At 44.2% G+C, this 23213-nt stretch overlaps 1 protein-coding gene across 4 annotated transcripts in view; it reads right to left on the bottom strand.

Moving 5' to 3' along the window:
• Positions 1–1859: 1859 nt before the first annotated feature.
• EVL (Enah/Vasp-like) overlaps positions 1860–23213 on the bottom strand; it is a 147545-nt gene continuing 126191 nt past the window's right edge. For 3 of the 4 annotated variants that reach the window (XM_058027125.1, XM_058027123.1, XM_058027124.1), the window contains exons 4-14: positions 21353–21416; positions 18184–18245; positions 13907–14130; positions 13132–13253; positions 10102–10162; positions 7666–7732; positions 6330–6396; positions 6177–6239; positions 3953–4019; positions 3518–3575; positions 1860–2463 (exon numbers count right to left, since the gene is read on the bottom strand). In XM_058027125.1, the coding sequence (XP_057883108.1) occupies positions 2426–2463; positions 3518–3575; positions 3953–4019; positions 6177–6239; positions 6330–6396; positions 7666–7732; positions 10102–10162; positions 13132–13253; positions 13907–14130; positions 18184–18245; positions 21353–21416 (893 nt within the window). In that variant the 3' untranslated portion in view covers positions 1860–2425. The remainder of the gene's footprint in view (positions 2464–3517; positions 3576–3952; positions 4020–6176; positions 6240–6329; positions 6397–7665; positions 7733–10101; positions 10163–13131; positions 13254–13906; positions 14131–18183; positions 18246–21352; positions 21417–23213) is intronic. The other variant, XM_058027126.1, reaches the window with a different exon arrangement.

Below are 23213 nucleotides of genomic sequence, written 5' to 3'. Positions count from 1 at the left end.
CACCAACCTCCAGAACCTTAATCAGGATCATGGGACAGTTTCACAAAACAGATGTGATCTTGAAAAGCAGCAGGTTTGAAGAGTGCTTGCCATTATCAGGTATGCCATTAAATGGGTTTATAATTAGGAAATGCATGAGCTACTGTAAGAGATTTATGCAACAGAGCATTCTAATCTCTCCTGTTACTGATGCTTGCCTGGGTTGCTCATACTGGGATGGCTCCTTCTTGTGGTCCTGGGGTGTTGCAATGTGGTACACATCAGTGTCTGCTTGCTTTAGCTCCCATGTGGAAATCTTTATCTTGCTATTTAACCTCTCTCTTGCCTTCAGCTGGCATTAAACAGCTAACAAACATTAGTCTCAGTCTGGAGCTCACTGTTGCATTAAACTCAGATTTCTCCCATTTCTCCCATACTTAACCTACAGTATAACCAGACTTTGAAAAAGACTCATTTGTAAAAGGCATTTGGATTGCTTTGAAGAGTGCTGAAGAACACCCCAAAACAAAACAGGTAACATTTTACAGCTGACTGCCAAACAGGACCCTTGCTGCCTCCTCTGCTGGGTCTCCTGCCTGCTCCACCAGCAATGGGACAATCACAGTCTCTCCTGGGCTGCTGCATCAGGCTCTGCTCCCAAAACCAATCCTCAGGGCCTGGCTTTTAAAATAAAATCTCTACGGAAGCCTGAAGAAATGAAGGGAACTTGGAAAATACTTGTCAGATTTCAATAGTGGAACTCCAATCCCTTGGCTTTTGCACAGGGTTACCAGAATATGGTATCAAGAAGACTGCCATGCAAAGCTTGCACCAGACTAAGTCAAGCAGAAATCCCCAAGATTGCTCTCAATGCCTCAGGTTTTAGCTTTTATATTTTTCAGATTCTGTACTGCTTTAGTGTGTAGTTCTGAGCTTCATATTAAGGGATAGTAAGCTCTCTTTACAGAATAGGGAGACAAAACAATTCCTTCTCTAGCTGGGGACCAAGGACAACCAATCCAAATTTCAGGTCCAAGAGCATAAACAACATGGACTGAAGAGAGAAAAACAAAAAGGATGGGACTTCATAACCTAAAGCTCTAACTGGACAATTAACTCCACTATGCAAATGGACCAGAACTTATAAAAGTGAGAGACCTCATGACCGGTCATCCATTTTTGGGACCATTTTAGGTTCATCTTGGGTGTAGCCCTGGCCGGGCTCTTGTGCTGCCCAAGGGTGTATCCATTGAGGCCTTTTAATAAATACCTACTTTATTCTTTAACTCTGTTTAGCCTCTGTTCTAGGTCAGCCTTGACAAGGCATCACTCTGGTGGGAAGAATGGCTGTAAAGGAAACAATTTCGTGCCTTGGATGATATGACTGGCTATGCACTGTTAAGTGTTCAGTGTCCTGTACCAGTAAAGCACAGGACCTGCACACCATTAACAAATGACTCCCCTTAAGTCCCTAGTCAGTAGTGCTGTGCCTGGGATTTCAGTTTGCATCCACCCAATACCTTTGTTAGCCTTGCTCTGCATGAACAAACACTTCCCTTTTATTACTGCTAATCTGCAGGAGCACAGATGATGGGACCTGTGTATTTTTCAGTGACAGCAGGAGATGTGGTGGCCTGAGAAGAGCCTCAAGCCACTGTCCTTCACTTGCTTTGGCAAAATATTCCTGAGGTGGGGGCAGCCTGCCTGCAGGACATGGTGCTCACCACACAGGTGAGGGCCACGTCTGCCTGTAGGAGAAGGCATCAGCCACAGGAGACAGAGCTGCCACCCCACAGTGAGTCTCAATATCCTTCCTTTTACCAAGTGACACAGAAGTGCAGGAACTGAAGGGACAAATGAAACAAAGAAAGGCAGGGCCGTGTGGACAATTAACAGTTTATTACCAATATGAACACAGATACTGTGATGCACTGACGTACCATTTTTTAATATTGTGATAACTCTGAGACAAAGAACTTGTTGGCTGACAACTAACATGTCTCTTTCTTCTGGTGATGCCTCAATACATTTCTGTTGGCAAAGGATCTTCATTTACATTGCAGACTACTAGTAAAATTACTTTGAAGTCATCTATCAAAAGCAAATGGTTCACGTGTGTTCTTATCTACTACTAAAAAGAAAGGTAATACATTTAAATAAGCAAATACAAAATACAAAAAAGGCTGACAAATCCAATGTGCAGTGTCAGATGAAATCTAAAAAATCCAGAAATTTAAAATTTAATAATCTTTAGATTAAGACTTGTAAAATGAAGCGAATCCAAGGCAGCAGCAAGCTTCAAAGTGTGCTGAGTCTGCTAATAAAAAGGGTGTAAGAACAAAGACAGTGCCGGTGTCCTCTCCCACCATCTTGCATGACCTTGGTACACTTAGAAATGATCCAATCTTCCTAGCATTCTTAGTACCGTCCAAATGCTTTGCAATCATTATGTTGTACTGATTCTACTCAACTCCTGCCGTATGGCTGGAAAACCAAAGCAGAGAGTTAGTGCACAGTGGTACAGCCAGCGGGATGGACATCGCTCAGCGCAGAGGCTGCAAAAGTACGCGCCGCTAAAAGGATGAGTGGAGGGTAAAAGGATGAGTAAGGGTAAGCAGTCAGCTGCTGGCTTGCAAACTGCAGAACTACAGTGAGAAGGTGCGTCTGTGGTGTATGTGGATGCCTTGTTTTGCACTGGAATGAACTAGGGAGGCTCTGAGGGCCAAGCTGCTGGGACAGTAGCGTATGGACAAGGGGCTCTCCAACTGCAAACTGCCTCGGAGCTTTGTGAGCACACACATCTAGGGCAAGGGCACAGGGAATGGATTTTAGCTGTTTTACAGTCTCCTCTTTCTCCCCTTCCCTGTGAAGCTAAGGTGGGGAGTGCAGGGTGTGGACATGCATCTTCCTATGCCCTAATGTGGCCTTCAAATGGGAATTTTGCTGTGCACTTTAATAATGGCCCTGAAAAATACCTTCAGTTGTAAACTGCAGAGGAATTTATAAAAAAGTACTGAGACATTTGGTACAGCTGCTGTACTTTCAATGTATTATAACAATATGTGGCTATTTGGAAAGCTGTAATTGAGTGAAGGTCCAAAAGAACTCCTCAAGCATAGGAAACTACAGAAGATTTTTGGGAAGGATTTTCAGTTAGCTTCTTTTGTCCCCTCCTCATCCCGGACCTGTGTGGCCGGCAAGTTACAAGTGAATTTCACGCTTGCTGATTGTGATAAATTGATGTGCCATGGGCTACAGGCAGGCCCTTTCTCACCCTCCCAACCTGTGAGAAACACCAGCCAGCAAATTTCTCATAGCTGGTGGCAAAAATGCTCATCAACAGCATAATAAAGGATGTAAGTGCAGTGTTATGGTCAGAGCTCAGATAAGGTGGATGCTTGTTCTTCAAATGTGTGTATAAATCAGAGCTGTTCAGAGAAGTCTGAAAACACCAGGGAACTCTCTGCAGTTCCTATCATCTTATCTATGGAAAATTAGTCATAAAGATGAGAAAAATAATAATTTTTCTCTTTCTTACCATCAATTATCTCCTCTTTCACTTTGTGTAACTCTCTTACAACTTCCTCCAATATTTCCTGATGAGACAAAACACAAGTCAGCTGCTCAGAATTTCCTTCTAACTGGTGGAAGAAAATGCAAGTTTAACATGGTTGTGCTTGTCCCCCACCTCCATTGCTGCTCAGAGCCTAGCACTGCTAACAGCTACGTCTGCACTCCCAGGCACGGATGCAGAGGATGCTGGCATATTTACTTGCACATTTCTGTGCAGGCATAAGGATGGAATAGCAGTGAGATTGTGCTCTCTTGCTGCTCACCAGCTAGCCCTTCCCTAGGCACCTGGTTGTAGAGGAAATCAGAAGACTGAACAGCCGTTTTGCTCGTACAGCGCATGCATGGGGGAAAATGGGTAGCTTGCCAAACCTCTAAAAGTGCCAATGACATCTTCACTCACCTGTTTCATCCGATCAAAATCTAAGGCATCCATAGCCACATCATTGCTGCTGCTCACTGGCTTCATCCTTGAGAAATGGAAGAAAAGCATAAAAAAGCCAGTCAGTTTCTTGCAGTGTGTGCTACGCTGCACCCACCTGATGGTGTGGATGAAATCCACCCCAGAGCAGGAGAACCTGTGTACAAGTGCTGCTCAGGAATATTTGGCAGCCAGAGAGCAGCACTGCTCCTGTATGCACAACCTGACCCTCAAAGATGCTGTGCATTTTTTTTTTTTTTTTTGTGTTGGGAATCTCAGTGATTTCAGATTAGAAAATGCTGAGGGGATAAAGCCCATTGAACACTGTGTTTTATTACAGCATTTGCAATTTGCAAGCTACATGTCTGGTTTTCCCTCACAGTCCCTTTTCTGTACAGCAGCTCTGTCCTGGCAACCTAGGCTTTCACTGGGTGCTAAAGTAATAGTAGGTTACAGCTTAGAAAAATATTATTGGGAAAATAATAACCCACTAATCCTTTCCTTGGAAGACTTCAGTGAGTCAAGTGTGGCTTGTTGATAGTGTCATGTATCACAGCCATTTTTTATTGACTCAGAAACAAAACCAGTCTGGCCTTAATGGCTAGTGCACCTGAGTGTTATCAGTCTTTCTGCATGGTATTAGTCAGTGGGCTGAGCCATGATGACATCTGATAAAATAAATTAAGGAACTAGAAGCCATTTGCCTTTCTGTTTTAATCAGTAACTCTAAAACATTTAAAAAACTAACTATGCTCTACAAAGGCTTCAAATAACTTTGCCATCATCTTTAAGCCCAGACTGGGGGCTGGTGGAGATGCTGCTGCTCCTGAAGGCTGTTTGGTCTTGTAACCCTTCCTTGGGAAATCTTAATATGTGTCCTACCATCTCACAGCTAAAGGAGTTATGAAAGATCCAAATGCCATCAAACTGATGAGGAATGGAAACAGGTCACCATGGAGAGCTTTAGAAACCTGCCCTGCTTCCCCCACAGAAGTCTTTCAAGCAAGAACTACTACTACTGAGCACTACTCCAGGTGCTAAATTAGGAAACCATTTTTCCCCACTGAACTCCTCCTCCTGGGATGCAATGCCATTACAAAAGATAGCTACTGAAATGTGATGACTGCTTTAAATAGCCCATGTTTCATTCCCATTTCCAAGGAGGAAGAATGGTCTTTTTCCATCCATTTGAAGCTCATGTATTTCCTAGAACCAATATGTTTCACTGGTTTTAGGAGAGATGGCAAATCTATATTTTGCTACAGTAACACTGATGCATCCCTCTGAATGTTTGGGCAGAACATGTTACAGCATTTTAAACAAAGCAGCAAGTATGTGCAGATAGTTGCCATTGGCAACTTGCCTCTCTCCAGACTATCAGCACTGTCGTATGCCTAACAATGTAAAATAAGTGACATCTCTTTGCAGTAAATACTGAACATTTGTAAGCCTGCGTTCTACCTCCTTATCCAGCTTATCCATCCATCTCAGTGTCCAGTAACACTGGGTGCTCCTGGACCAGCAAGGGAAGCAAGTCTCTCTAGCTGTCCAACATCAAACCTAATCTCTGTGATTAAAAACTTGGGTGCTGATCCTGAAGCTTGGCCATTCAAACTATTAGGTTTCTTGGCTTTTAACACCTGCTGGTTTCTGTACCCCATGTGTCTGAAAGATCTGTCTGTGGTGGGGGGTGGGGCCTTTTTACATCTTGATTGTATTACCAAGTTTCACTCTCCTTTCTTATGCACCCACTGCGGTTGCATGGGTAGAAGAATAACTTCCCTTATCCCAGCTGCAAGCTCTTCAGATCATTTCTGCTTTTGCTTTTTAATTTCTGCAGAGGTTGAGCAATGAAAGCTTCACCTATTGGCAGGGTCACCATGAACCTGCTGTAGAGAGATGGTCCAAAATGTGATTTCCACATGGCACAGCACTGCCAGACCCGTGTCCCTGACTCACACACACACATGGATGGTTTAAGTGCTGGTTCCAGCATGATTAACATCTATAATGCCCAAGGGAGCAGGGGGCTGCTTCCATGGAACAAAGCTCTGCCATGACACCTTCACACTTGGTGCAGAGACAGACAAAGCAGATTGCACGAGAATGAGCAAAAGACGCGGCAGAAGACGAACACTAGTGCTGAATGATGGGATGAGCCAAAGGACAAGCCAAGACAGTAAGAAGCCAGGCAGTTAGCCAGTACCTAGAAGACACGTGGGATTGTGTGGGGCTCTTAGCTTCACAGCTCTTCACCACTGATGGATTTCTACAGCAATGGAATGAAACGAGACATGAGTCGTGCGCGTGCCACGGGGACAGCATGAGCATCCCGCCTGGGACACCCCATGCAGCTCACCTAGAAAGTAATGAAGATACAGGCTTCTCAACAGAATTGCTCCTTTCCCATGGCTTCTTCCCAGAGTCTGAAAAACAAACATGAAAAGGTAATTTATTATTTTTGCTCTAAAAATAAAAATATCCTGAAGTGGACTGTCTTATACCGTTGCTTTCTTTCAGTGAGGATAAGGGACTTAGGAGAAGAACCAGGAAAATGAGACTGCTGAATGAGTGCATTTGCCTACATTATTGGGAAAGCATTAGCAAAAATCTGCTTAGTGATCCCTTTAATTAGGGACCACATAGTTAAACAATACTAAAAAGAAATGGAACTGGAACAGCAGGAGGAAGAGCATAAATAATTTCTATTAGGAAATACAGGCTAATTGCTGCAAGGCTTACTTTATTCAGTACAATATTTATTTATATTTTATATTAAGAAGTCTTAGGTTTTCTGTCTGCATAGTTGGCAGAAAATGTGGGTGTATGTAAAAAAAGGCAGTTAGAGCCCACTATGCAAATCTCCACAGAGAATTTATTTAATGTTGTGTGCACTTCTAACACACAGAATATTCCCAAAAAGCTGTACTACATAACACTTGTTGCTGAAAGCACTTCATATCATCCCAGTCTCCTAAAATAAACTGTTGAAGAGATTTGACAACTTTATATACAAGAATTTGCTCCTCTGTGAGGTCCTGAAAAGATTACAGGCACTCCCAGGAAATCTCTAGATCTCATTTACATACACCTTTCTCCTGGCTTCCTCCCCTTCCCTTGCAAAGCACACAGGTCATGGCTTTGTTCCAAAAGGAAGCTGGAATGGTTAAATAGTCATTCCCCTGGGAGAGACTCTCAGTATGCATGTAAGCCAAGACTGATGCAGGGATGAATGTGAGTGCTTGCAGCTCATCTACTCAGATACAGTTATTTTAATTAATTTTAGGAAAAACAATTTAATCTGGGAACTCTCAGGATCAGCCTTATTGCAACAAACTAAATAGCAGTTTGACATCCAAACCCCAACTGTACAGATCAGGACATCTACACTTCAAAAAGTAAAATAATCCAGCTTTTTTCTCCTAAAATATTTAGGTGTGTAATGTTGAAGATACAGATCCGCAGCTATATGTCTAATTAAACTGTCTTGCAATTTTCTTGACTGTGAAACATATAAAAGTCATAAATTCTTGCTGAATATAGTTTTTAAAACCACAGGTGTTTGGTAATTTTTCTGTGAGTTACAGTTAGTTTCTGCACTCAGAAGTAGGACAATTAATCCAGAGTCTAGAGGTGGTGGAAAAGACTAGATTAAGAAGACAACTACAATGCCAATAGTTCAACTTAATTAATACCTGATGAATTTTGCTGCTGCTGGGCAGAGCCTCGTGTACTGGTTGAAGGAGAGGTGCTAGCATCATCCTACAAAGAGAAAAACAGGACATTACTGAGTTTTAGGGATGAAGTGCAGAGTCCTCTTCTACTCTGGAGGCAGCTGCAGCACATGTGGTACAAAAGCAAGTTTCCTCCCTGTCCAACAGGCACTGGTGCCAAGGTATGGGCTCAAGGCCATTTAAACTTTAACTTTCTCACACTGGATGGAAAAATACATACTTTTTTATTTTAGTTAATGTGGACACCTTTTCGTGATTACACTCAACCACTCTTATCTCTATATACCAAATCAGGTGAAACCACTCTAAAGTGCTGTTGCCTAAATACAAACCATCCACTTCCCAAATTTAGAAACTCTCTGAGATGTGGAAACTGAGCCACCTAAAGGAACTGTTGCTACATCCCAGTCTGTCACCCCAAGACAGCCAGCAGTACCAGAGAGAGGAAGTCAGGTATTAACAGAATGTAACTTAATCAATCAGTACTCCTCTTAAGTAGAAGACTAAACACTTCATCAGAGATTTGGACTCTTTTATCTTGGATTTATATGTGACAGATCATAAACCATTCATCCATATATTTGGCATGACAGTATTATCTAGCAACCCTCAAAACATACTCAGGTAAAGCATCAGCTCTGCACTGTAAAATGGAATTGCACCCAGTTTGAAAGAACATGAAATATACTCAAGATACGAATTAAACAGATGCTCTCTAAAACACTTTTGTAAACAGATTGGTGCTATTAAAAAGTTTGATTGGTGATATAATGTCACAGACATTTCTTCACAGAAATCCTTTCTTTCAGATTTCTGTGTCTTCTGGAGGGCAGAGGCCTCAGAAGATAATGTAAACAATTGTTATCAGCTGCTGGGGAATGTAATGGGATGCACCTTGATTGGCTCATGCTTCTTGTTTATAATTAAGGGCCAATCACAAAGTGCAAGCTAGGGAACTGAGTCCTTGGACACAACTTTGTTATAGATTCTTTCTATTCTTAGCCTAGCTTGAGCAGCTCTGCAAACTTCTCTCTTTATTCTATTTAGTATAGTTATAATGTATTATATATTATATATCAATAAATCCAGCCTTCTGATCAAGAAACAAGATTCCCGTCTCTCTCTCACCAGCAGCGACCCACTCAGACGCAGTAATAATATAAACTAATGTAGACTTTCAGCAAGAGAGAATAAGGGACAGAAAGCAGAGGCTGGCAGGGTAGAAGCTAAATGGTGCCTTTCATCTCCAAGTGCATGGTTCAAAACCAGCTTTGGGGCAAGATTAAGAGCAATGGTTGCACACAGGGTTCAACGGGCAAATTCCGTGCTTGAAGTATGCCTTGGACAACATGCAGAAAATAGCTGCTTTTCTCCCTGAACAGTGAAAAGTGCTTATCCCTGCTCTTCCTACAAACCTTTAGGCTTGGGGCAAGACCTAGATTGTTTTAATGGACTTCCTACTTAACAGCTTTGTCTTTGGAGAGAACATCTTTCCACAGGAGATATGAGGCACACCGAATGCTCTATTCAGACCTTGCAGCTGTGGCAGAAAGCCTTCACAAGGCTACTGGCTAGCAACAGCAATTCTGAGTGAGCAGCAGCCTGGAAAAGCACCACACTGGAAAGGACACAGTGCAAGTCCTGCCCTCTCCTAAAACAGAAAAGATCTTCCACACTTTACCAGTTCAACAGGTAGAAAAGTGTTTTCATCTGCATGCTGGACTCAGAGTTGTTGCATCAAGTTCAGTCTACAGACCGAGTCAAATAAAACCACTTGTATAATTGCTTTTGTGGAAGAGAAATGTTCCACTTTGTGGAAATCAAAGTTCCCCAAAGCTGTCCAAGTTCTATCTCAGTTTAGTGTACCTATCATGGTCACATATTTTGACCATGATTTAATGGCTAATACATCATTTTCCCTTCTTCCACCAGGCACGTTCTCTGTGCACTCTAGGGTCTGAAGGGAGCTGATTCTTGCTTTGCATGGAGGCTGGCAACCTAAATTTAGATGCAGGGCTGATGGTCTACTTCAGCTTAGCTCAAGCCTCAAATATAAAATAAGAAACATGAACTTTATCTCAAGTTAACTTGCCAGAAGGTTCAGTGCACCTTCTTACAGAGCAATAATTGATCCCTACAACACTGGGATTAGACTATGAAATAGAGCTCATTAACCTGATTTGGACAGTGAATGAAATATTAATAAAACAGCTGCTCTTGTTTGTAGGGTGCTGTTCCCAGGAAAGGTGGGAGCAGTTACATTTGGCTTTGGATTGAATGTGCACATCTATCCCTGGATCAGCACTGCAGTTATTGCCTGCCAGACAGTGAATGAGCACAGGGCTTTGGCTTACAAGGAATCTGCAAGAGCACAGCAGGGAGGAGTGTCTTACTTACATTTTGGCTTTCCTCTTCCTTCTTGTCAGCTGGCTTGTCTGACTGTGACGCTGCTTTCCTCCTTTGCAAAGAAAAGGAGATAGGACAGTCAACCCTCTAGAAACAACCCTCACAGGAAGACAAGATTCAGGCTTGGGTGGAAGTTACCATTTCTTTAGCTCATCTCAGGGAATATAACAATGGCTGGATGTGTTTGGTTGTGTAGGGCTGGGGTGGAGGTGAAGAATTCAGATCCCAGTGATACAGCTCAGGGAGAGGGGCAAAATTATGAGGTGGTGTTTAAGAGAGGAATGCAGGGTGTGGAGCATAAAGAAACGTGATGAAACAGAGGGAGGAAGCAAAGCTGAGTATGAAACCGGGTGAGAAAAGGATGGCATCTCTCAAGGATTCAGGAAATCCTGGGTCCTATGCAGGAGGAACAACTCAGCCCTTTTCAGGGGCTTCTGAGGACCAGCCCTGCCACAGCAGGAGGCTCAGGTGGGAATTGCAGTGATGACACTGCTGGCAGCCAGCTCCAGTGTCACTTTGTCACCTGTCCTACATCTCACATCCCTGATCCTGCACAGAGAAAGGGCTCGAGCAGTGCTCCCACATGATGGGGAAACTGTCCAAAAAGCCCTTCAAGCCAGGTTCACTCTCACTGGGAGAGATTGGGCACCATTTCTGCTCAGCCAAGACCCCTTCTTCCCTCCAGGTGGGAAAGCTCTGGCTGAGACCAGGAATCAGGAAACCAGCCCATCCACCTGGTTTCCAAGTGCCTTTGGTGAACAACAGGAGATCATTTTTGTCTAAAAATCACTTCAAAGGCAGCAGAGCTCCTGAGCCCTGTAGTCCAGGATCAGCAGTGTTGGTGCTGCCTGCAGAAGCTGAGTGAGGACCTGAGAACCACACTCATTTCTGCTTCCCAAGGAGGGCCAAAACTCTCTGAGGAGTAAGTGGCAAAGAGCTGCAATTCATCCACTGGGAAACTGGACATGACAGTAAACAAAGATGTTGGTTGTTTATTTTAGAAAAATACATGATAAAACTTCTTAGGTATTAGACAAACTGGATGATGAAAAGAAAACCAAATTCTTGATTTTTAAGCCCTATTTAAGCCCTTAAATAAACATTACTCCAGTGGGCCAGGTGCTGAGGCCCTAGAAATCCAATTTCCCATTTTAGACCATTAGGGGAACTGCAGCTCAAGTCTCCACGTGGACTTTGGTTGTGCTGAACTTTACCCTTATCCACCTGTGAACACTTCCCTTAGCAAATGTTTTTTAAACACCAATCTGACAGGTTTTTCATTTAGTCTTGGTTCTGAAGTGAACAAAATTCAACTCAGGAAAAAAAAATATCTCAGGAAGCACTAAGAAAGGCCTCACTGGATACACAACTTGGAGGATTTGATTAAAATTTGACAAAAAACTGAACAAACTGAGCAGTATGTATCTGTAGGACATAGTGCTCTGTGGGAATTATTTTCATACATTTAATTGCATTAATAATTTCACTAAATCAGTATTTTTTTTTGTCTTTCTCTAATATTTACTTGATTTTTCTAACAAAAAGAAGTTGTAATTATTATAAATCTAAGTGAGGGAAATATTTGCCAGGGTGAGAGACCAGTGTTAGATTTATGTCTTGCAAGAAACTTAACTGGGCTGGGAGTGACGGTCTGTGGGTTCATTATTCTGTTTGCACTTTAGTCTTGAAGCAAAGGGCTGCTCTCACAGGGCCCACTGAATCTAGACAGTGGTACTTTATAGCATCTGAGCTCCCAGAAATGTTATCCTCCATTACTTACTGAGCATTAGACATATTCCCTGTTTCTGAGCATGGGGTTTACTGCTCAGAGAAGGGCCCCTGAGATCCCATGCTCATAACTCTGATTTCTGTACTGAAAATGCTCAATTTAAAACCAAACTAATATTTTTTTTTACCTTCTGGTAATAGTAGGCAATCTGAAACACAGTGCCAGGTTCTTCCTTTCCCTATGTCATCACACATAAAAAGGAATTTGCAGCCAAAGGAAATCCTCTCAGTATCAGCTGAACAGCATGTGCCCAGACTGCACCCTTGAATGGCACTTGTGTATTTCCAGGTACCTCCAAGGCTTTGTGAAGCAAAATTTAGGGGATAACTCTGTTGCTATCAGGTCCCTGGGAAAGGATTTGGAGCTCAGTTATTTTCAGAGTAGAGGTAGCACAATGCTTATGGCAGTGCAAGTGCTTTTGTCAAGATACCAGGGAAATTCCACTCTAAATACCTGAAGACACAAGATCCTACTGCCAAAAGCTGTACTGGAGTACATTTTAGACCAGGACCACACAAAGTGCTGAATTTCTATGTCCAAACACATGAGATGCCCATCCAGCTTGCTTGCTTGAACAGAGCTAGTTACCCCAGCATCACCAAACCTTACTTTGCCTGTAGACAACTTCCAGTTAGGGAAGGTCATTCTTGATTATAGAGCAGGCCAAGAACCCCTAAAATTTATTAAGAGCTGTCAAGCTATTTTAGTTCTGAAAAGAAAGAAAATTATCCATTTGCTATTTTATACTGCAGGGAACTTTTTAGTGCTGTGTATTTATTTAGTACTTTTCAAAGGATTTAACAAGGATTTTCAAAGAATCCACAGCCTATGTTCAGAATTGCTTCTGAAATGAACTGGACATGGAGGAAAGTTGAAATCAGACCTTTTGAGCTGAGAACTGTCTTTATACTAAGACAACATTATTTAAAAGCTCCATCTCTGTGCACCCTATAGCTTCACCTACCCTTCATGATTTTATTCATCCTTTTCCTTCACTATTTGCAAGTTTAAAAAACTTAGACCTAAAAATATAGCATCTAACACTTGGGAAAGGCAGCCTATTTTCCAATGCAACACCTTTCGCATTAGAAGTTGGGCAATACTGGTGACCAACATCTGCAGGACCTGTCAAATCGCAAGGAAACACCCACTGCTAACCACAAAAATGACAGTGCCTTGTTCCACAAATTGCTGCAGATCTCACGGGGCTTACTAGAGGTGTAAGTACAAACCTTTTTGCCAGTAATTTATTCATTTCTTCCATTAGTCCTCCTCCGCCTCCTCCGCTACTTGTCCGATTGGCATCGCTCTTAGAGACCCCACTGGGGCTGGACCCTCCTGAACCATCTTCTGGCTTAAGAGAGAAATCAAGATTGGAATTAATGAAAGGCTTGCTTTACAGCCACACCCTTAATGATTAGTTTTCCCAAGTGTTAGGAACAGCAATCACAATCACGGCCCGAAACCAGAGATAGGATGTGTTCTGCCTTGGGAGGAAGACCCACAGGAATATTACTGAAACCAAGACAGATCTGGATGATGCAAATATATGGGGAAATTATTAAAAAACCCACAGTGCTGCTTGTTCATAATTATTTTTATGCATGGTTAAGCAACCCTTACCTAAGTAGATAGCTACTGACCAGACCTCAACAGGCTACACTGTTTTTTTCTGTAAGTATAGTGTAGTTTTAACCACTTAAAACAAGTGAAAACACTAATGCATAGTACAGTGGTGGACTATGTGGAAGTAGTGAAACCCTGGCAATGTGAGAAGTCACAGCCATTTGCTAACTCCTATGTTCTGAAGAGAGCAAACTCTACCCAGCATTTCCTGCTCAGCTTCATTTGCACTGCAAAATCCCATTTAGAGGTTCACCCTATGGTCGGCTGAAGCACGTTCCACCACGTCTCACTGTGTGTTTGCAGACCATGACACCGAGCTGTGCCAGGCTGTCCTGCAGCAGAGCAGAGCCCATTGGGGGGGTCCCAGTGGCACCTCCTTACCCGCTGGACTCTCCTCAGTTTGGCACCAGCCAGAGCTGCTGCGAGCCCTGACACTGACCCATCTTCGGCGCCCTGGCCCGCGCCCACCGGCAGCGGCGGCGGAGGCGGCGGCGCAGCTCCCATGGGCGGCGGAGGGACCGGGGGCGGTGGCGGAGGTGGGGGCCCCCCAGATGAAGCAGGGATCACAGCAGCACCGCTGGGGTGGCCAGGAGGAAGTGCTGGGCCTGAAATGCAGAGAACAGGAATTAGGTGTGAAGCACGATCCCCTCCAGCCCGTAGACAAGGTCACGTCCCACTCCCAATGCCGTGGCCTGACTCCAGGACAAGGGGCTGATGCAAGGGAGCACCAAGCATGTGAAGAGGTGCTTGTATCAATGGTCAGCCAGCTACAGTCGTGTGCTCCTGAGAGACCCTGTCACTGGCAGTCTTTTCCCTCCTCTCCTCCCTGGCTGGGCTAATGTTTCATTCTGTGTCAGAATCAGAACACAGACACTGCTTCCAGTTCCTTAGTGGCACATTCTTCTCCTTCTCCCACAGCTTTCTATATGGAGATAATAAACTGCATGGACTTTGGTTGGCATCAGTTTTTCAGGAGAATTGTGGGCTAGTGACACATCCTCCCTTCTGTCATGCACAAGGCGTGTGGCCTCAGCCAGTTGCAGACTCCAGCTCCAAGTACCCTGAGGTTCTGCAAAGCTCCTCTCAGCAGCAGCCCGTTGGATGGGCTGATGGTGGTAACTCCATTGCAGTGTTTCACCTGTCTGTAACAGGTCAGCTGAAAAAATAACACCTCCCCAAGGGTATTTCACCATGCACACTGTCAGAACAGGCTGCTCTAGGTATGTATTCACAGCTTCAGCTGTTCTGTGTTACTTTGAAAGACAGGTGGGTTTTGTCTGAGAAATATTTGGAAACCATATTTAACATTAACAGCTTGTTGTTCTTCTTATCTAGTTTTTCTTATAATATTGCCTGATTTCTGTGGTTACTTCTGCCATTATTTCACACTCCCAATTCCATTCTTGAAATGAACCATAGCTGCTGTTAGAAATACTTTAAACATTTCAAGCCCTCTTTCGTTCATGAACATAATAGTTAGTAATTCATTGTGGGTACATTTAATTGTAATTGCAAAACTACACCCACCTAATTAGAGGGCAGCCTCAGGCAAAAATTGAACTGAGTCAAAATAATGGAGTGATGTGAGTTTAAAATAACTGTATTGAACTAAGTGGATTTCAAGGACTTGCATCAGCTGAAGGACTGAGCCTCCAGTGGTTACAGTAATACTTTTAGCAGAAAGTAAAAGGAAATGTCTTAGTTTTCCTCCTTTTCCAGGCACACCACTTTAGCATTATATGTGGTTATAAATCTAAATAGATCCAAGTCACAAAACATATGCTCTGAATTGCAAATTGCATTGCTTGCAAATTGTTCTCACTCCACAGGCTTCATTTTAGATAGGCATGAGAAATCAAGACCATATTCAAAGTGGCCAAACCCAAAGCCCAGCCCTTGATCTGCCTTCAATGAGAAAGGTTTGTTGGAATAGTTACAGTGACAAGCCCACAACTATACATGCAAGAACATAGCTTAACTATACATACCAAAAACAGAGTTTCCTGAATTAAATAAATTGCACAACCACAGGGAATTCTGGCTGTCTTAATCAAAATTCATGCTCTATATTTCACTTGTAACAGAAATACCACTTAACAAAAAGAGTAAAAATCACAACTTCTACCAATATTCCTACACAGATGAGAAACCTACCACAGACCTGGCCTCCAGCTTCAGAAGAGCCCATCTGCTATGTTTGGCCCAGCTGAAAATAGGTTCTATATGAAGGTCTTTGAAACAATTTGACTCTGCTGAATGACAAAAATCTCAGTCTGGGATAATACCGTAGGAATATGCATTGCAACAACCCAGCTACAGGGTTCTGGTTCTGTAATTCTTACTTTTTGCCTGGTTCCTGGACTAGTCTGGAGTGATTTTGATATTTTTCCACCCCAGTTTCAGAAATCACATACAGCAGCAGGAGCAGCTTTGGGTCTCTCAGCCCTTGTTCTTCTGGTCAGGGGCAGTGCCAACCAGGCTTTTTGAACAGGTGACAGCTGGGGCTTTACACATGTCACAACTCATTCAAAGTCAGTACTTACTCAAGAGGGCAATGGCTGATGATGTCATGTAAGGAGGGGTCCTCCTGGGCAAAGCCACCTCAGACACAGCAGCGTGAGGGGGAGGCAATGGAAGACAGTGTGACACGGGCTGGCACCACGGCTGGGCAGGACAAGATGGCAAATGGGAGGATGGGGAGGGAGCCTGGCCGGAGGAGCTGGGGGGGCTGGCGATGGTGGGCAGCGGGGAGCAGGGTGCAGCTCCTAGGTGTGGGAACAAGCACCCATCCACACTTTTCACCGGGGCTCCAGGGGGGCCTAAAGCAATTTGTTGCTCAGGATGGCCGTTCAGGGGTGCATTTGCTGAGGTCTCCCACCCTGCTTTATCTGTGGGCGCCTTGACCCTGTCAGGTGGGACAGGAATCACGGGCAGGATGGTGGGACCACGAGGCTGCGGGACATCACTCCTCTGCAGAGATGGTGCATTTGTGGCAGAGGGAGAAGAAGACTGAGAAGAGCAGGAAAGAGAGGAGCCCCTGAGAGGCTGGTGAGAGGGAAAGGGGGGAGGATGGAGAGGCGGTGGAGACAGCGAGGTTCTCCTGATGCCTGGCATGACAGCCCTGCCATTTGGGCAGGGAGGAGGGGAGGAGCCTGGGGCTGCTGGCAGCTCGGAGGCCGAGTGCCTGTGCAGGAACTGCGGGGGCTCTCTGGCTCTCCCCTGGGCCAGGAACGGGGACTGAGCAGCAGCGGGCTCGGGGACAGCGGGTGCTGAAGAGACAGCGCTGGCCTGAGCTAGGGGCGGCAGCACAACACCAGGGGCAGGAGCAGTGCAGGGACCAGAGGCAGGAGGAGGAGACTGGGGATGAGAGGGGGGAGAGCATAGGCTTGGTTGGAGGGTGGAAACTAAAAGAACAGAAAAGACAAAAGAATAAGGTGGGTACGCAGGAAGGAACGAAACCAAGGCAAAGTGGAACGGAGGAAAAGGAACCGTGAAGTAAACGCAAACAGAAACTCAAACAAAGCCAAGAGGAGATGGTGCAGGCACCAGCTTGGGGATTTCCAGCCCTCAGCAGAACTGGAGGGGTGTGCAGAGCAGAACCCTGGCAGCACGGGATGGGCTGCATGCTCTGGTGCCAGCGAGGCTCCTCCAAACCCCACGTGAATCTGAGTCAGGATCACGAGCATCACCTCTGCACCAGGGACAGGCTGAACACAGAGGTGGCCACCCTGCAGGCACAGAGGGAACAGCCAGCAGCCCCCATGTCCCATTCCTTGTGGATGCCAAGGCAGGATTTTGCCTAAGTTCCCTATACAGAACAGCACACTAACCTCTGCTGAAACAAGAGTCCAACTCTTTCTGTCACCAAAGACATGTGTGTGTGTGTGTCTGAGCTGGTTTCTAGTCAAAAGGTTTAACAGCTGAGGAAAAACATTTCCCTTTTGTGGCCAGATAAACTGAAAAAACTTGCCCAAATCCAAAGCCCAAACACAAGATGGCCATGTTGGCTTGCTTGCTCTGCCTCCTTTCAAGGAGGAAAAGCCATACTTTGTAGCTATAAACTATTCCTGCCATCTCTTCTCTCAGTTTAGTGCAACTTAATATGCTATAGAAGATTTTTATAAGCTCATTAAATATATATACTTTTTCCATTAAGTTCAAAGAAGACTTCATGATCATAAAATCCCCAGTGAAGAGCATCTAGAGCTGCATCTTCCTCTGTGCTGTAATTTGTTTTGTGCTGCAGAGCAATGTGGAGTGCCTGAGCACATCCAGCACATCAATCCCTTTGTGCTGACATCCTCTGGAAACACAGAGTCACCCTGGTGCTGGCTGTGCTTCCTGCTCTCCTCAGGGTGTGGAAGAAGCATGGCCAGGCCCCCTTGGTACACCTAAAATGCCCCTCAGCTGTACAAGTTTTGCCAAGTGCAAAACCTGCCCAGCTCCACCTGCACGCCTCAGACCTGAGCCCCTACCCAACAACACAACCATGCCCAAATGCATGTATGTCTCTAGCTGGAAATCTAATCTTTAACATGTAACTGTAACTATAACCCCTTTCAGCAGTCTAGCTTTTGTACAGCACCCCACAAACCCCACCAGCAGCAAGAGGAGACAGTCAGGGAGGGCAGACTGTGTCTGCTAGGTTTGATACGTGCCTGTGGTAGAGGTTCTTCTTTCCAGGGATTCCTGGCGCTGTTGCTGTTGCTCCATCACTTGTCTAAAACAGAAAGGAAAAAACCCTGGTGATTAGGTATTCCTTATCATTTCGAGAAGAAGCTTTATAGCCTGAGAAGCACTGTGTGTCTGGAGAGAGAGCTGACCCCGTGAGATGGAGCTGGGGCTGATTTCACTCGCCCTGGCCACAGCAGTGCCAGTTCACACACTGGGAAACACCCAGGACATGGCCCTGCATGCACTGGACACTGCAGGGGCTGGTTGATCCATTTAAAATAACTCCTCAGGGCTCTGCACAAGGAATGGGCAGTGCCCAATGCACAGCAGAGCACAGCAAACGTGCATTCTGTTAACCTGAAGTGTGTGAGCATTGCAAGGAAAGAGTAAGGGGCATCCCACACAAAATCACAGAATTACACATTGGATAAGGTGGGAAGGGAGGACTGGAGGCCATGTGGTCGAACCTCCCTGCTCAATAAGGATCCCCTGGAGGACACAGTCCCCAGGATTCTGTCCAGACAGCTTTTGAATATCTCCAGAGAAGGAAATATTCAAAATGACACAGTCCAGAATCTTTGATGGATCAGGAGCCCAAAGCACTTGTAGAATACTAGCATATCAGGATGGAAATATAGCAAAGCTTCATCTGTGTCCTGGTGCTGACTGCACAAAGCCCCTGTTCTCCAGGTGCACATCCAAGCCTGTTTTGGCACTGCCGGTCCAGCTGGCAGCCCCAGCACGGCTGTGCTCCCCCTGCAGAGCCCATCCCAGCTGGGCACCGCTGCTCCTCCAGCCCCGCTGTGTGCGGAGCCTCCCCGGCAGGGAGGGCCGGGACAGCTCTGCGGGGATGTGCAGTTCCAGGGGCCCATCAGCAGAGCCTGCTCTTGCTCGCTGCACTGCTCCTGCCGGGAGGGACGGCCCCGGCCCTGCCACAAACCCACCCTCCCTGCGCTCCTCCAAACACCCGGCAGCTGAAAACCCGCCTGCCTGCCGGGCTCCTCGGCGAGTGCAGGGACATGGACTACGGATTTCAACCATATTAAAGCACGACTCTGAATTCAGCCTGCCATAGCGTTTGGTAATGAAGTTTATTACTATTTTCCTCCACAGTTTCTAGGTCGAATTGGCCCTAATTAATTTCGTTTATCTTTAGACCAGTCTTCACTGTGCAGTTTTCCCTTTTCTCAACTTGCTTTACTTTGTACAGTAAAGCAAGCTCAGCTCTAAGCAGCATTTCTATTTTGACTCCTTGCACAGTATTTTAAGACACCTCCCTGTTACATCTTTACTTGTACCTTCCAGAGTCTGCAATGCTAAGCAATTCTGTCTTATTTATATACCAATAGAAGCTTTTAAAATAAAAAATAGTCCAATGTGGAAAATAAAGACTATTTTAATTTGCAAAACAAATTTTCTGTGTTTCATACCTAGTTCAATATATGGTAAAGGAAAATACATTATTTTGCTATGGGGGGATCAATCCTAAAGTGGTTTTATGTTCAGAACATGCAATCCATGCAATTTCTAGAATATTGCAGGTTTCTGAGAAAATGATCATACGTGCAAAGGTGAATGACTTTTGAGAAAGTCTTAGCTGGTTGATTCAACTGGTGCCATTTAAGCTACGACACTTTAAACCAAATAAATAGAAATCTTTACTTCAATACATACCCTAACTCTTTCTTGATTATTATGGATGCAACAGCATCACCTGCACTGCTAAAATTTCAATTGTTAACACATGTACTAAGAATTTCCTGAGCATACTGTCCCCTACCTTAGCTTGGCATTTATTAGCAAAATTTGATGATGAAGAACAACTTGATACACACATTTTCCTGATTAAACCTGGAGGAAATCCTAGGTTTATCTAGAGAACCAACCTGGAATATTCCAGTCTGACAGAACAGGAAAGAAATATGGGTGAAACACCCCCAAATCATTAGAGCTGCTGCAGAACAGATTGAGGTGCAGGGTGCAGAAATCCCAAGCAGGGTTAGCCACTGCCATTGGAGTCACTGTGGCTCATACCAGCCCTTTCTGCCTTTGGTCAGAAGCAGTTTATAGGTGCCACATGCACCCTCCCACACATGCTAAAAGGAGAAGTTCTTAAAGTCTTAGGAAGTCAAGTTTATTCCAGTTGAACTAAATAAAGCCTGGGATTGGCGCAAGGTTACTTAAGGAGTATACAAGGAGAAAAGTACAAGAGAAGACAAATTACACTCTGACTTAAGAAGAATATTCTTTAAACATTTGTGCAAATATCTCTAAAAAAACCTTTTAAACGGAAAAATTTTCAGGGTAGAAACCATAACTTAATTTCCTTCCTGCTTATTAAAAAACCCCTAGGCTTAAAATTGGGCTGCTCTGTGCTTAAAGAATGCATCAGCATAATTAAAGCTGAAAGTCCTCCAGTGCAGATGCTGTAATATCTAACTGCATCTACTGGCACATCTCATTCCACTCCAGTGGAGCAAAAGGAGCTTTCCTAGGGCCATGTGCCCTGTAGCAGTCAAATAATACCTACCCAAAGGGCTTTTACCTCTCTAAACAAAAAAGAATATTTTTTTTTTTTTGATTCTAACATAGTTAAGCTGCTCACATTTTAAGTGTACAGAACAGACATCCAAACTGGAGGCCTGAATTACACATGCAGAATGAGTGACTTCTACTGGTTAAGGGGAGAGCTGGATGAGGTTTTTCAGGAAGGCAGTGGAGAGGCAATATCTCCTGCCCTGTGTGATATCGGACACAGGCTCTCTGACCTTTCTGCTATCTCTGCTATCCCAAAGTAAATCTCAGGTGAAATATCCTCACTGCTGACCCAGCCATGGGTAAATCCCTACTAAATCTCAGATCCTTCACAGTTATCCATAAAGGTGCAGGAAATGAGTTCCCCTTCACTTTCCTTATAGTTTTTGGAGGCAGGAAGACTCCTGAGTACCTACCTAGCAAAGAGTTTACCTAAAGTGTGAACTTTGGCTCACTTCACCCTTTAACAGTCATTACAGAATCATTAACAATAATTAGAAAACATTCAGAACCAGCTTAAAATATGTACAAGTGAAAAGAGCAGTGCCTACTGGTGAACAAGGACTGCATGTTCATCCAAGATTCAAACTAGGACTGTGCCACAGCTGATTAACTCACCTTCTCTGTGCTTCCATCTCATCTGGGGATGGACCATTCTGGATCTGGCGCTGGGCAGCTGGACCTACAGACAAAAATGAGAAGATGCTATTAAGAAAGAAAGTAAATGAAAAAACAGTGCCACTCAGATTGCTTCTCCACCTTAGCATGACAGATAAACCTCAAGCATTATTGTCTTCTCTTTGCTTCTTTTTTCTTTTTAGCTTTTTTTTTTTTCATATTAGACAAATCATGGACTCCTGTACATTGGAAGAATCCAGGGGCTAAATGTGGGAGCAGATGCGTCCAGAAACTTGGCACCATGGTTTCTGTAGATTACACACTAATCCTTTGGTGATGTGAAGGCCTGCAGTGTTGCAAAGTTGTCCTGCAGAAGGACAGCCCACTGCACTAGGATGCATTTTTGGCTTTGACATGGTTCAGCTCCATCCTCCAGGTTTTATTCTGTGCTTGCTCAGAAATTCAACTGCCCCACCGAGTCTGGGAGCACACATTGCGCTAACTGTGATGCTGAACTGGCATCAAAAGCTGCCTGATGGAAGGTGCAAAGAGATGCAAAATTAAACAAGGCTTTTACAAAGGGGACGCTTCTTTTTACAATGCTGTGGTCTTCTGTTTCTGGGGGATCCACATCAAGCTGAGCTTTCACTGGCATCCACCAACAAAAGCTAACTATGCATGTGACCATTTAAGTCACATCTCCTCTCTTGATTGATCATTTCTGTTCTCAGATATATAATCAAGGACAGTGACCCTACATGCCATTTTCAGAAAGAAACAATTATTTTGAAAATAAAAATAACTATTGGTAACATAAGTGGTCTTGCATTTATTACAAGGATTGTTCCATTCATTTGAGGAGGTGGGGTTCACTGTGATTAAGCAGATATTACTTTTATTAAATCCAACAGCAATTTTCCTGATAAACTGGGAAGAAGATCAATTGGACAAGAAATTATTATGCCTACCTTATTTTTTCATTTTCAAATGTAAAACTTCTCGCTTTTAAAAATTATCCAATAAGAGCAAATCAGAATTAAATACTTACAAACCTAAATATGTCACTCTCAAATTGTTAAGCATATTTATCTCTGTATTCTTTATGTACTACTGCTAGGCTGAATGCTATCTGAAAACCAATTAAGAAAATGTGAAAACAGGAAAGATGGCAGAAATGCATCGTAGTCAGAAATTCCAGAGCATTGACTGATCCTGAGGAAACCGTGCATATTTCTGAAATGTGATTAAGGACAAACATTTGAAGTAAGGGTACGCAGAACTTTCTGAAAACCAGGCCTGTGTATTCCAATTTTGGGTCTCCCAAAAATGAAGCCAGTGACAACCACTAAGCCAAAAGCTCTGACATTTAAAAATATCCTATGATTGGGCATGAAGTGAAGACAGTTCACTTTAATGACTCACGACTGACAATTTAGTGCTGTTTATCACAGGCCTTTGGCAAACTATTTAGACAGAAATGCCACATTTTGTAAAGATCACACGCAATAATGAACGTGGGGAAGCGGGTGATTGTTTTGGGAAGAAAGCCTCAGGGAAAAATTTAGCAAATATTTGGGACCCACCCAGCAGGCGGCTCTGTGAAAGGAGTTTAAGGTGCAGGAAGAGCTGAGAAACCCCAGGTGAGGAAGGCAGGGACAGCTCACAGCCTGGCCAGCCCCAGCTCACGGCCGGGAGGGCAGGGATTCATTCCATGCTCCATTCTGCACATGCATGCTCTGCCGTGCACGTACAGCAGGCAGCTGCGAGGCTCAGGGGCTTCACTCCAACTGGATTTCCAGGCTTAATTCCCCTCCACGTTTTTCGGTATTTCTCAGACAGAAGCAGCCGTGAACAGTGAGTG

The sequence above is a fragment of the Melospiza georgiana genome, chromosome 6 (genome assembly GCF_028018845.1).
Source record: "Melospiza georgiana isolate bMelGeo1 chromosome 6, bMelGeo1.pri, whole genome shotgun sequence".
Lineage (NCBI taxonomy): Eukaryota > Metazoa > Chordata > Aves > Passeriformes > Passerellidae > Melospiza > Melospiza georgiana.
Note: the sequence above shows the minus strand (reverse complement) of the source record. Positions and strands in the feature narration are given on the sequence as shown.